The following is a 12,844-nucleotide window of genomic DNA, read 5'->3' on the forward strand; positions in this document are numbered from 1 at the left end:
TCAACATGGCAAGTCACCAAGTCTCCCCCTTCTGGTTAATGATCTCTGCTTGGATAATGTGATCACTAAGTCTTATAGGGATGTTCTCATTGGCTGTTGTTTCCCCTTTCCAAAGAGGGGGCTGGTCAGATGTCAGGTTCAACAGGACTTGGAAGAGGTTTGTTTTTTTTCTTTGGACCACTTCAGCAGGTCATTTTTTCACTGACATGAGATTTTTCACCCTGAAGGAATCCCCTGCCACCCAACCCAGTTGTTATCCTCCGCATCTCAGTCTCCTCTGTATCACCTCATCAGCTGAGACCAACTCTGGCTTGTTACTTTGTTTACCTACTGTGCAGTTTTTAGAAGGTGCAGGTGGGAATAAAACTCATTATATTGCAGTTTGCATTGGCACAAGTCGTCTTAGAAGCGCGCGAGAGAGAAACCTTGGCTGCAGTCCTGCTTGGCTGGCTGTCGCTGTGAAGTGCTTCCCAGTGTGAGCGCACAGATCCCACCTGTTCGGACAGGTGCACAGACTCAAGTGACTTCCTGTGTGAAAATTTTCCCTTAGCCCATCTCTGTGTCTATTTTCTGCTCCTGTGCCGGTTCTTCCTTGTCTTTGGTCACCACACAAGATCATCTCTATCTGTCTCTCATAGGTGCTGCTGTTTGAGAATATGGTAGAGAGTGAGGACGGTGCACCTCACTACAGCCAGTACATGGAAGTGAACTCTGTTTCGCAGAGCGCCCGAGACCGCTACCTGAGGCTGACCAATGGGATTTTCCTCAATGAGGTCATGAGGGTCATGTAAGATTCATCAACATTTTCTCACTTTCACTGCTTCCTAGCCGTGGACACTGCAATAAACGTGACTATTAGAGAGGGGGAAAAGATAACTTGATAAACTTTTGCAAACTTTACCCAGTCAGTCTGGTTTTAAATGTAATAATATAAATGTAAAATAATAAAAGCATAAGTTCTCATTTGTAAATGGAAAATATAAACCGTTCAACCTTGCAATTAGTTGCAAAAAAAGTGCCTGTGTCTTTTATTGGCAATCTCAAACGCTGAAATGTACACACAACCCATTCTTTGCTTAAACTCCATGGCAGCTTTTTTTTTTGCTTTTTGAGTGAAAGCCATTAAAAAGCACTGAAATTGGGCACCCTGGTGGCCTGGTGATTGAGATGCTTATGTAACTTAAGTGAAGTGAGTTAAGGTGATGGACAGTGTGTGGGATAATAGAAAGAGTGCAAAGTGACCTTGTGAGCAGCTGTGTCCTGCCAATAATTTTACACCTCTCTTTTTATAATATGGAGAAAATGCCTGTTTGGATGGATGGGATTTTTTTTTGTTGCAGTAACATTACTGACAACTGGAAAAAAATCAACAACACCTTTATCTGTATGCCTGGAAGTCTTGCCTGCTTCTATAATGGTTCTTGCACTGTGCATGAACCACAGAAGCTTTTTTAATGTCCTGGTTTCCTTCTGGGTTGTGGCCGCACAGTTCGTACGTTGTAATGATGTCACTTAAACAAATAAACAGTCACATTAATAATAGAAAGAGTAATAGGAGGACACTATATTAATATATAATAGGGCAACAGGAGAATAATTTAAGGGCTGTAGATTATTTTTTTTGTTGCAGTGTTTTGAGTGACCACTGGGACGTATTGGCAGTGTGGTATTTGCATCCAGCCCTTTTACATCCATACAGCTATTAAATAAAGGCAGATAATTTCCTCAGTTTAATGTTGTGCACTAAAATACTTCAGCTTAGTTTAACTGACAGCATGACTCAAGGGACAGAAACTCGAGTGAGTCTTAATTTTGTGATATTTAATGCGGCACCATCACTTTTCGCATCCACTTTGTAGTTTTTCTTTGATTTATGCGCAGATATCTCCCAAAATACCAACCCTGACTTTGTGTTTGATGGTAATTTAAGAACCCTATCATGCTAACTGGTAAACATTTTCCCTTATGCTTTATGGTGTGCCACAGCACAGCATCAGAGAGGTGCTAACATGGTTGCAAACACTTGGTATTGTTCTTTTTCTTTTGCATGAAAAGTGATGTAACATTTATCACACTCGGTTTCATAACCTCATGTTGTTTTGCAGTGCGTGTGTGTTAAAGCACAATGTTCTGAAATTTCTAGCAAATTATAATCATGCCATCCTATAAGCCATCTCCACTGATTCCCTTATCTTCGTGTTCAAGTTTCAGCAGGAGAAAACCTTTTGTCTATTAACTGGCAAGACAAGATCTTAGGCAGGATTTGCTCAATGGCTGATTAATTTGGCCCGACCTAAGCCACATTATTTCAACAAATAATTGCATGTGGATTCTCACTGCCTGCTTCTCAGACCTCATTAAAATTTTATTCACTCTGCTTAAATGCACTGTTGCATAAGAATTTCTCATCTGGAGAGAAATGTTGCTGGGCTGTTTGATCAAGCTGCAGTGTGTAAACCACTGTGTGTAATTGTGTGTGTGTGTGGTTTTTTTGTGTGTGTCCACCCAGAGATCCAAACCCCAAGGTGGAGCGGCTGTACAACAGCGAGAGAGATGACCACATGCTGAGAGTCCAGAATTTTTCTATTTTAAATCGACACCTGCGAGCCTTCTACCAGGTAGGGGAGGGTGATGGCGGTGAGAGAGGGGGGTGGGGATGAGGGGAGGTTGGTGAGATTCTGTTAGATTAAATCATCAAGACGGAAATCAGAGCAATGTACTGATAGGCAACAGAGCCTGCACAGGACTTCTCCTGAGCTTCACATTCCCACTATAACAAGAAGAAACCCATTAACGGTATAGTCCATTCAGGCATGGCTGTGATAAAGAAAGAAATTTTTGAAAGCTATGAGGGCAACTACAGTTTCGTTTTTAGCTCATATTTTTATGTAACTGCATTTTGTGCACTTTTTATATTTTAGAACTTGGACAGATGAATACTTTTTGCACAGTATTCAGAAAACAAAAGCAAACCCCACACCTGCATCGCGTGGTCTTCTCAGTAAAGCTCTGGACATAATTATCTGGACAAAACTGTTCAAATATTGGCTCATTAGTTGCTGCTGGGTTGCCACAAAGCAAACAGCTCCTTGCAATGTAAAAATGAGCACTTGCAGTGCTGAACCCCCGTGAGGTTTGTCGTCTGCCGCTCGAGCTACAGTGTCTCTTCGCCCGTTGTTACTACAGCTTTACCGTTCTGCTTCACTGTGCTTTTTATTAGCCTGTTTTCAGAGGCAACAGGAACCTGATTTCAGCCAGAAAGCTTTAATAAACTGGCTTTATACGCTACCTGCTCAACTTCAAACAGCAGGCACAGTTAGAGACTCGGCAGTGAACATAGCTGAGCATTTAACATCTAGAGCACCAGGTATTTCCCTCAGGTGTTAGCGGAAGCCTCGGGTCAGCAGAAGCATGACTGCAAAATGCTGACGATGCAGCTGGATGGTATAGCCTCCTAATGTTGCATAAAAGTTCATCTAAACTGGTAAAATGTTAGAAGATTTGCAACTGTAAATGCCTAAAAAAGACATTTGCTGTGAAACGGTATGAATTTATTTTTATTTTGCAATCTTAGGTTCTTTATGAATAAGCACCAAAACAGTGCTATCACATGTGCTATAAAATCAGGAATCTTAACTCTAAACGTGTTTGTGTTTGAATCGATAGTTGTTGCATGTATGATTGCAACAACTTTGATTGCAAGATAGTTTGATGCAATAAAGCAGCTGTTGGTTAGCTGAGCTCATCACAGTGGCTGGAAACCTGTCTTTGCTGCAAGTTTACTAACACATAATTATTTTTGCTGTATAAAGCTTTCAAAGTCCAGCATCCAGCTAAGCAACAGTCTTCACATCGGGATTAAGAAAATCGAATATGTCAGTTAATGAGCTGGTACTTTCTTTTTTCACCTTTACCTTGTTTTCTTTCATGGTATGCTACTCTGGTGCTAACTTTACCCCGGCAGCTTTTAGCAAGCAGACATGAAAGCAGTATCGATCGCCTCATCTGACTCTCAGCAAGAAAATAAATACATGTTTTTCCCAAAATGTCAAACTAATTCTTTGAGTTGTTTTTCTGGAAGTTTCATCTCTGTAGCTACATGCTTCAACAAAGCTTAATTGGGTGGTTTGATACCTTGTCAAACTGTGGCATTAATATCTCAGCAGCAGGACAAGTCATTACACCGAGATAGCGAGGCAAACATGTGACACAGTGATACAGGCTGCACGGTCATTTGTAAATGGTCCAGCTCCTATCTTGAATGGCCCCAATCATTTCTCTAGAATTTCAAGAATTTCATAAACACTAGTGTGATGGCTTCTTTTGTGGATGGACTAAAATGACTCCCAGCTTTACGAGAAAAAAAGTCTTGTGAAAGCGCTGGAATATCTTTCTAAAACATGACTCACAGCGGCACAAATGGCGAGGGAGACGGGGTGATGGCAGAGGGCCGCAGAAGCAGTTTTCTAGCTGCGAGGTAGTAAAAACAGAGGACAAGATGAGGCTCAACTATCACTCTTAACACTAACAATATATTGCTTGGGGGTATTGTGGAAAATTTGAAGTGTATGCACAGGGAGGCAGCATATTAGCACAAGAGAAAAGATGAAACAGAGAATATTCCATCCACAGTCGACGTGTCCTTGCTTATTATCAGGCAAATGGGGTGAGAAAAAGTGGAGGAGTGGCGAGCTGCATTTTTTAGCTGCTGCTGTGGTTAGAGGTTGAGGAAGGAAAGAAACTGAGAATCTATCAAATAGCCCACAGTATCATGCATTTCATAATGTGCATTCACATGTGCCGTTGGCATTTGAGGAAATGACACAATTCTTCCAACCCCCGGAGGATGATTCAGAAAGCTACTGCTCTGAGCGAGGAAACCATCCCGAAGTACGAGTCAGGTGGACTGAACATGCACTGTTTTGCTTGTCACACAACAGAAGAACACGAGTCTACGAGGTTTCGCTTCCTAATTTTCAGTGAATCACTAATTTCCCTTGAAAGCACCTAGCAGCACAGCACACTGCCAAATAACTGAGAAGCTCACATCAGCCGACATTGCACTAGAATTTCAGCAGGTGTGCTCAGAATAGGCTCCAGTGTCTCTGCAGACGTTTAGTTCCACATCAGTCACAGCTTTACTTCTCACTGAATTATTATTATATTTTTTTATGCTGTTTAATGCTGCCTGTGTGTTTATGTGAGAGAGTGCGTGCAATACAATGGCAAGAGTGTGGAGAGCTTAAGCCACAGAAACAGTGTGCAGCTTGGCAGGGCTTGATATCTGCTGTGACCTCAGCTTGTCTTCTATAGAAACGGAGTTATTTGTGTTGACGACACGGGGGTGGGTGGGTGGGGGGTGAAGGCTGTGCACGTCTACTGTATGGACTCATATAACCTACTGTAAAATTTATGAGTGCTATGCTGCATGTATCCTGCTCTATTCTACTGGGTTAATTTCATTATATGCTAATGTATTATATTCAAGCTGACTGTATTCTGTTCTCCTATGTCTTTCTTAATCTATTCTTCTTCTTTTTTTTTTAAACTCCATTTACTGCCACTGAATGAGACACTTGCTCTCCAGCTTTCTGTTAATGGGATTTTAAATGTTAATTTCTCTTGACTACTAATTTATTGACCCTCCACATTTTAAAGATCTCTCTCCTTGGTAAACCGTGACATTTTTACAGCTGCCGAACATCCAATAAATGATGTCTCTACTAATCTGTTTTTGCATAAAGCCAAAAAATTAAAATTAGGGGGAAAAATAAATAAAAGCAAGTCTGTGGCAAAAATTAAAGCCAACACCAATCCAAACAACATACAATAAAAAGGCGGGATTTGAAAAAGATCTTACAGATGGAACTTAATTCTCTTCTTAACTGCAGCCAGCAGTGTGATGAATGCTTTTATCCCAGTTTCAGAACTGCTCCATATAGCTAATTCCTTTTTTTTTGGGCGTTTACTTTGGTGGAAAAATCTACTTCCTTAAGAAATTAACTTTGAGTGTGACTGCCCTGGAAATCTCTGCACATTTTTCATATTCTTGACCTCTTTCTTTTGTATTGCATTATAAATAATAATGTATGAAATAAAGCGCAGGAGGCATTCAAGCAAATACAACCCAGTATGTATCTTGGCCGTACTGCCCGGCAGGGAATTGCCCGTACAAAGACATTACTGTGCCAACAACAACAAGGCGCTTCTATATAATTATCAGTCTGGCTAATCTCCTGCAGAAGTCTGTTTGGCATCATCAGCCACGAGCTGCACAAAGACCAACTCAGAGCTACAGTGGCTAATATCCTGAACGCCCTGAAGGAGCAGAAACATAAGGTTTGCTGCACATGCCAGTTGCTAAAGGGAGTCCCTGCCTTTCTCCCCATACAGTTTATAAATTAAAGTAAGCAGCTGAGAGAGCTGTAATTGTGACTTACATCTGTACTCTTGTGATTTTGCGCTGATGGATGTGAGGAGGTTGTGAACAGGCTTTCCGAGCAGTTGGGAAAGGAGCTAGCCAGCAACAGCGTGTGGCTCTCTGACAGAAATGTTTTTAATTAACGGTGAAGTTGTTCTCCTCTTTTTTTTTTCTTTTTCTTAAGTTTAAGACCAACTAAATTAAGTGGCAAAGTAACAGTAATGGTTACCCTCTACACTAGTGATGCACTGGATGGCAACGTAGGAGGAGGGAGGCGCTGTGGGGTCACATGACAGATATTTCTTTCTGCTGCCAGAGAAGCCAGGTTTCTGGACGGGAAATGTCTGAGGCGTCTGTGGTCCAGCTTGATTCAGCGTCATTTGAGTCTGCCAGGGGATTTGTCCAAGAGCTCAAAGCAGAAATTACGACTCGCTGAAACAAGATGAACACAGTGTTGGTGGGCCTTCTGCTCGTCCCGAATCTCCTGAAATTGAAAAGCATTAAAAATACTTTGGACCATGCAGGAAATGTCCAAAATGATGAGCCAGAGATTTAATGGCTTTAGTGAATTCAAAATTTTAAATGGTTTTCTGTAAGATGCACAGTCCCTCAGCTGAGATAATCAAGACAGCAATGAAAAGATGTTCTCTTTTTTTAAGGAATGTTTTCCCTTTTTGGCAGTGGAGAAATAAAAATACATAAATAAATAAAATAAAGTGCAGAGGAAATATGACAACATGCAACAACAGTCCAGCTTTGATCAGTTGAATTGTAGTTAATCTTAGATAATCTCCTAGACAATAAGGACACACATTAAACAAATATTTTGGAAAAAAAACTTCTAAAAATTGATTGTTAACACTCTGTGATCAGAATTGTTGTTAACAAGAAAACCAACCAAGCTGTCTTCTTATTAAAGCAACTCAAAATTATTGAAATTTCTCTTGAAAGTACATTCAGTGGTCACTTCATTAGGTACACCTTATCAGTATTGGGTTGGATCCCCTATTACCTCCATAGCTGCCTTAATTCTTTGTGGCATAGATTCAACAAGGTGCTGAAAACATCTTTGAGAGATTTTGGTTCATACTGACATGACAGCGTCACACAGTTGCTGCAGAGTTGTCAGCTGCGCAGCTGATTGAGATCTGATTGAGGTCTGGTGACTGTCAGCTGAGGATTGAGATCTGGTGACTGTAGGCGCCATTTGACTACAGGGAACATGAAAAAATTCTCCACACTATTACGGCACCACCAGCCTGAACTGTTCATACAAGGCAGGATGATTGTGGATATTCAGATCAGCCCATTCGGCATCAACAACCCATTCTGCTGCTCGGTTTGAAATTCAGGTCCTCTCTGGCCATGTCTACATCTCTAAATATACTGAATTGCTTCCATGTAATTGGCTGATTAGATTTTTTTCTTAGAAAGAAATTGAACATGTCTGTGTAATAAAGAGTTTGCTAAATGTAGACAAGCAGCTGCTTCCAGCAGTAAACGGTTTCCGGTGATTGATCTGGACCTATTTGGTTTCGTCCTGTCATAGCAGATCCACTAAGGAGATGGTTCCTTAAATCTGTTAAAAGTCAGTTTTGACAAAAAAAAATGTTTATATACACTTATTAAAGTTAAGACTTCCTGAGTAAATACTAATACTAATATATCTGTTACAAGCTGAAGTGAATGAATAATGGCTATGATCATGTACCAGTCAGGTTTGTTGGAAGTACTAATAATTGGATTGATTCGCTCCAAGTAATTTGTTCTGGTTGTTTATGACGTCACTTGTGATCTTTGAGATTATGTCAGTGCGTCTGCATTGCTGTCACATCACCCACATTACCCATATGTTATACCCAAAAGGTCAGCAGTAGTTGCCAGTAGTGTTAAGTGGTTTAGCTGCAGGTTTCTTATTCACTGCTATCATCATATTGTTTTTCTTTGATTCTATTACACATTGAGAATAAGTAGAGAACAAGATGCAGTGAAATATATTAAACTAAAATTGTACAAAATCTTACCAGCCTGTAAGAACAAAACAGTGCAGTTTTATCAGGGATCTCTTATTTGTTTACACAACAAATCAGAGCCGACTGTTGGAAAGTTCCTGCGCTTTTGTTTATCTCGGCTAACTGAGGGCAGAAGAACAGGACTGTCCAGGTGATTACTTGAGGTGTTTGTGTGTGTGTGTGTGTGTGTATGTGCTGAACTCTTTACATTTCTTTTCCTTTTCAGGAAGACTTGCAGCAGTTGATACTCATGTCTCTCCCAAATGTTGCCATTCTGGGCCAGGACCCCCTAACAGGTATAAAGATAACAACACGATCCTATCAGTGCCAATCTCTCTCAGCAGGAAGAAAGTAATTATACTTTATGTTCGAGTCTATATCTCAGCTATCTGTGAAGCACATTAAGGTGATAATGATAAGGAGAAGGGTGCTGGGGGGGTGAAGATGATGATGATAATGATGATGATGACAGTTATTTCTGTGTCCTCAGAGGCAGCCGTGGAGGAGCTCAGGCGACTGCTGCTACTATTACTAGGAAGTGCAGTGCAGGTGATCACACGCTCATATGACCGTCATGCTTTGGTCAAAGCTGACCACAGCAGCATTGTGCATGTTACTTAAAAACAAAGAGGGAGGACAGACACAATAAATTTCACTTTACTTTACATGTTCTTTCCTCCAAAATCAGTTCAAGGTAATGTGCATATCTGCACACCTTGAAGTCTTTGGACTAATTTTTCTCATATTTTCGGTGCTAACTACACAGATTTGTTGTTTAAACTTTACCAGAAAGGCCTGAAGGAAACATTCTTCTAGGAAAAGATAAAATAAGACAGATTGTTGTGCACTATTTTGTATAAACTCATTCCAGAGGAACTTGATTAATTTCCTTTTCTAATTTCAGCTCAGGATCATTGCGCTCAAATACTGTTTGGTTTTTTTGTTTGTTTCATTAGAGTTTCCGCTGGCATCAATCTTAGCCTTGTATTGTGTTACCCTGGCAACCTTGTACAAGAGCCAATTTCAGGCTTCACGTTAAAGTGGCGTGATAATCTTGCCCGACCGCTCAACAGTGCAAGTTTACAAAATGTCTGAGTCTAAGGAGAGTCGTCCAGGAGTCCTCCACCCAAAGACTGCCCTGCTGTCTTCTAATAAGTGTCCCTCATGGCCAATTCCAGGAATACCTATGAACACACTTTTTGGTATTTTGATCTAACATGCACACCTGACTCCATCTCTTCCTGTGTCTACAGTGCGAGAATAAAGAAACCTTCATTCAGCAGATCCAGTCCCTGGACATTGAAACCCAGGCTGGCATTGCCGGTTGTATTCAGCAGGTAAGTAAGTGCAGAATTAATCAAACCAAATCCCTCACTCATTAAAAAAGAACAAGAAATTCTTGGAGGATTTTTGTTCCCAAACATGATTAAGCAAAGAGTCCCTTCACTGTCTGGCCTGTAGGCAGACAGAGAAGAGTCCCTTCACTGTCTGGCCTGTAGGCAGACAGAATGAAACTGTTATATCTTCTCCTTGTGCTTAAACTGAGTTGTGAAAATGAGCTACTTGTCATTCTGTTGGCAGCCTTTTAAGGACCTCTGGGTGCCCCTTGCTGCCACTGTAAGCTGGATCCTCCACCTCCCATGTCCACCTCTCCAATCCCCCCCTCTGTCATATCATTGTCTCTCCTTCATCTTTTTTCCTGTCACTGTCCACCATCCGCTCCAATAAGGCAGAAAGGCCAAATTGCCTCTTTTAAAAAACACCCCCCATGAATAATTGCTGGAATTACAAAAACAACATTTTGCATAGCAGCGTGACTGAATTACAGTAACAGCATGCTGCCTCCCAGCCTTTTTTCTCCCCAGGTTTTTCAGCCTAACAAATCACAGAGGTGAGAGGTGCTCTTTCTGTGTGAATGGATGCACCCCCTGCTTTCCTTCTGTATGGCTTACACCCGAGGAGATTTTTAAACCTGTCAACATGATCACTAGCTTTGCATGCACTAGTGAATTTTTTTAGTGCATTTTTCTACAGCTTTCACACATAGACGTGTGAGAATTTATTTTTCTTTTCTTTTCCGTTGTACACAAATGCTTGGTATTCACACAGCGCTCGCAGTGCCTGGGCTATTTTGTGTCAGGTGTCCCAGATGTGTATTGATCTTGTCATGGAGGCCTAAAAAATGGTCCTCGTTGCAGGTAACTCAGGATCCTCGTGTGGTGCTGCCACTTCAGTGGGAGGAGCTAGTGGAGACTGAAGGTGCAGACTTGCAGCTGGTGTTTAGCTCCATGGCCAAACAGATCCAAAGCCTGCTGGCACAGAGAGACACACAGTTGGAGGTATGCAATACACAAAGCCTTAAAGAAATAGCTTGACACTTGACACTCTGTTTTTTTTAACCAAAAGATAAATGACAGCATTGATGCCAATCTCAAGAAGCAGCCAGTAGCTGTTAGGCTAAATAGAAACTCATAGGGAATGAAACAGCCTGTTATAATATAAATATAACTAATTCTTCCCACCAGCACCTGTGAAATTATCTGTGACTTCCTGAATTTGCAAAGCAGCACGTCCCGAAATGACTCTAGCACAAAGCCTACCGTCATTTTTAATTTAAACAGGAAGTCTGATTGTGATTAATTTTTTCTTTCAACGAAAAGGGAACTAAGGAACTTTCACAAGAGCATGATAACCAGACAGACGCGACAGAACAACGCAATGAACAAGGAACGAGTAGTCACAAAAATCAGAAAACAGATCAGATATTAAGCTCTAAGATTTCTAGTTTGGGGGCAGTTTGCAGTTTACATTAAAAAGGTGTAACTAGTACCAATGTTACCTAAAGTTGAGCATTTATTAGATCGTGCACTGGGAGGTAGCTTGGAAGAGTTGTATAGAACCTTTATTCTGATAATGAAACACGATAACAAGTAAGAGATTAGTAGGTCAATTTTTTAACCCCTTAGCTGAGTCAGGCCATCGGTGCTTCCTGTTTCTGTGGGCTATTCTAGGCTAACTGGCAGCTGGTGGTAGCTACATACACCAGACATGATAGTGCTGAGCAGCTCATCTAAATCTAGGCAAGTGGGCAAATGAGCAAATAAGACAGAAATTAATAACGACTATAATAGCTGATTGGAAAGAACACCAAATTACTGCATCACTTTTGCTCTCTTCAACTGTGCAGACAGATGGAAGCAGTGGGAGTATGGACTTCATAGTGTGAGCGTTATTGGGCCTTAAAGTGAATTTACCATCATTGTCCGTTGTTTGATTCTTTGCTGGAGAACTGTAATGAATGGAAATGAAAAAATTGGACATTTATGATGTTTTCAATCACGCCGACGTGACAAGAAGGAAATTGAAAATGTGTTTTCCTGAAGAAATTAAAAGTTAATTAACTAAATCAGTTTCAGCAAGTGAATCAAGTTGGATCAACATTTCACACCAGATGCCGCCCAGACATTTTGTAGCTATGGATTACCTCCTACAGTTGTAATAATTCTGCTTTTTAACCAACAAAAGGTGGTATCAGTGAAATCTCTGCTGAACCACCCATAGAACTAATTAAAATTTATAAAACATTAGTGCACAGTGGGATTGAAATGGCATTGTGGTCAAAGGTTTTAATGTGATTTAAGTAACAATGAATTGGAAAATGAAATGCATGCTGTTAGGCTGGAGATAACAGACTACAGTATTTAAAAAAAAAAAAAAAAAACTAGTGTAAGGAGCGTAGTAACTTTGCTTCTTTGAAATAGCAAAGACCCCACAGTCCTTTCTAAATGCACCTCAGATTCCACTTCATGTTCCTGCCTTCTGATCTCAAACACATTCTCAATCCTTGAATCCAGTGATATTTAACTGAGATCTGTCTTAAGCTTCTAGTGGATTAAAAGGCATTTCCTACAACCTTAATATGAGATCAAAGCAACGTAAGATCTTAAATTTTGTTTCGAATAAATTCCACAGATTTAAATCAGCCCTAATAAAACCCTGTCCCACTGTGCTCTCCTTTATGTGAATACTGTGTAAGATCAGAATGTTCTGTTGCTGTGCTGGTTTGCAAAATTACAGGAATAAAAAGGTCATTCTGCATTAATGTTTATAAAATACACCCCCTTTGCAAAAATACCTGCTACATTTAACCCTTGTGTGAATTTTCTGCTGCTACACTGATATGACTTAAATTTTACATCACAAAGCGTCAAACAGTCTAAAACATCTGAAGACATCACAGCAGCCCAAGCTCCTTACTCTGTAAAAAAAAAGAGTGCATACACAGCAAAACACTAGTATCTTACCTTTGCTAGCATCTACTGAAGCACATACTTATTTAGTTGCCATGTGCGGCTCACTGTTTTCACCTTCACAGATCCTCAGAAATGTGTTTCTGAGCCTTTAGTCCTCA

The 12,844-nt window shown here is 40.6% G+C and overlaps 1 protein-coding gene across 1 annotated transcript in view; it reads left to right on the forward strand.

Annotated features, from left to right (window-relative positions):
- Nucleotides 1–12,844, forward strand: part of ccdc88b (coiled-coil and HOOK domain protein 88B) — a 59,829-nt gene that overhangs the window by 659 nt on the left and 46,326 nt on the right. Inside the window, exons 2-7 of the mRNA XM_084948850.1 lie at nt 639–787; nt 2,510–2,618; nt 8,660–8,729; nt 8,924–8,982; nt 9,687–9,770; nt 10,632–10,772. Of these exons, the coding sequence (XP_084804976.1) occupies nt 639–787; nt 2,510–2,618; nt 8,660–8,729; nt 8,924–8,982; nt 9,687–9,770; nt 10,632–10,772 (612 nt within the window). The remainder of the gene's footprint in view (nt 1–638; nt 788–2,509; nt 2,619–8,659; nt 8,730–8,923; nt 8,983–9,686; nt 9,771–10,631; nt 10,773–12,844) is intronic.

Source organism: Perissodus microlepis, chromosome 2 (genome assembly GCF_051167445.1).
Source record: "Perissodus microlepis isolate ML-2025 ecotype Zambia chromosome 2, ASM5116744v1, whole genome shotgun sequence".
NCBI lineage: Eukaryota > Metazoa > Chordata > Actinopteri > Cichliformes > Cichlidae > Perissodus > Perissodus microlepis.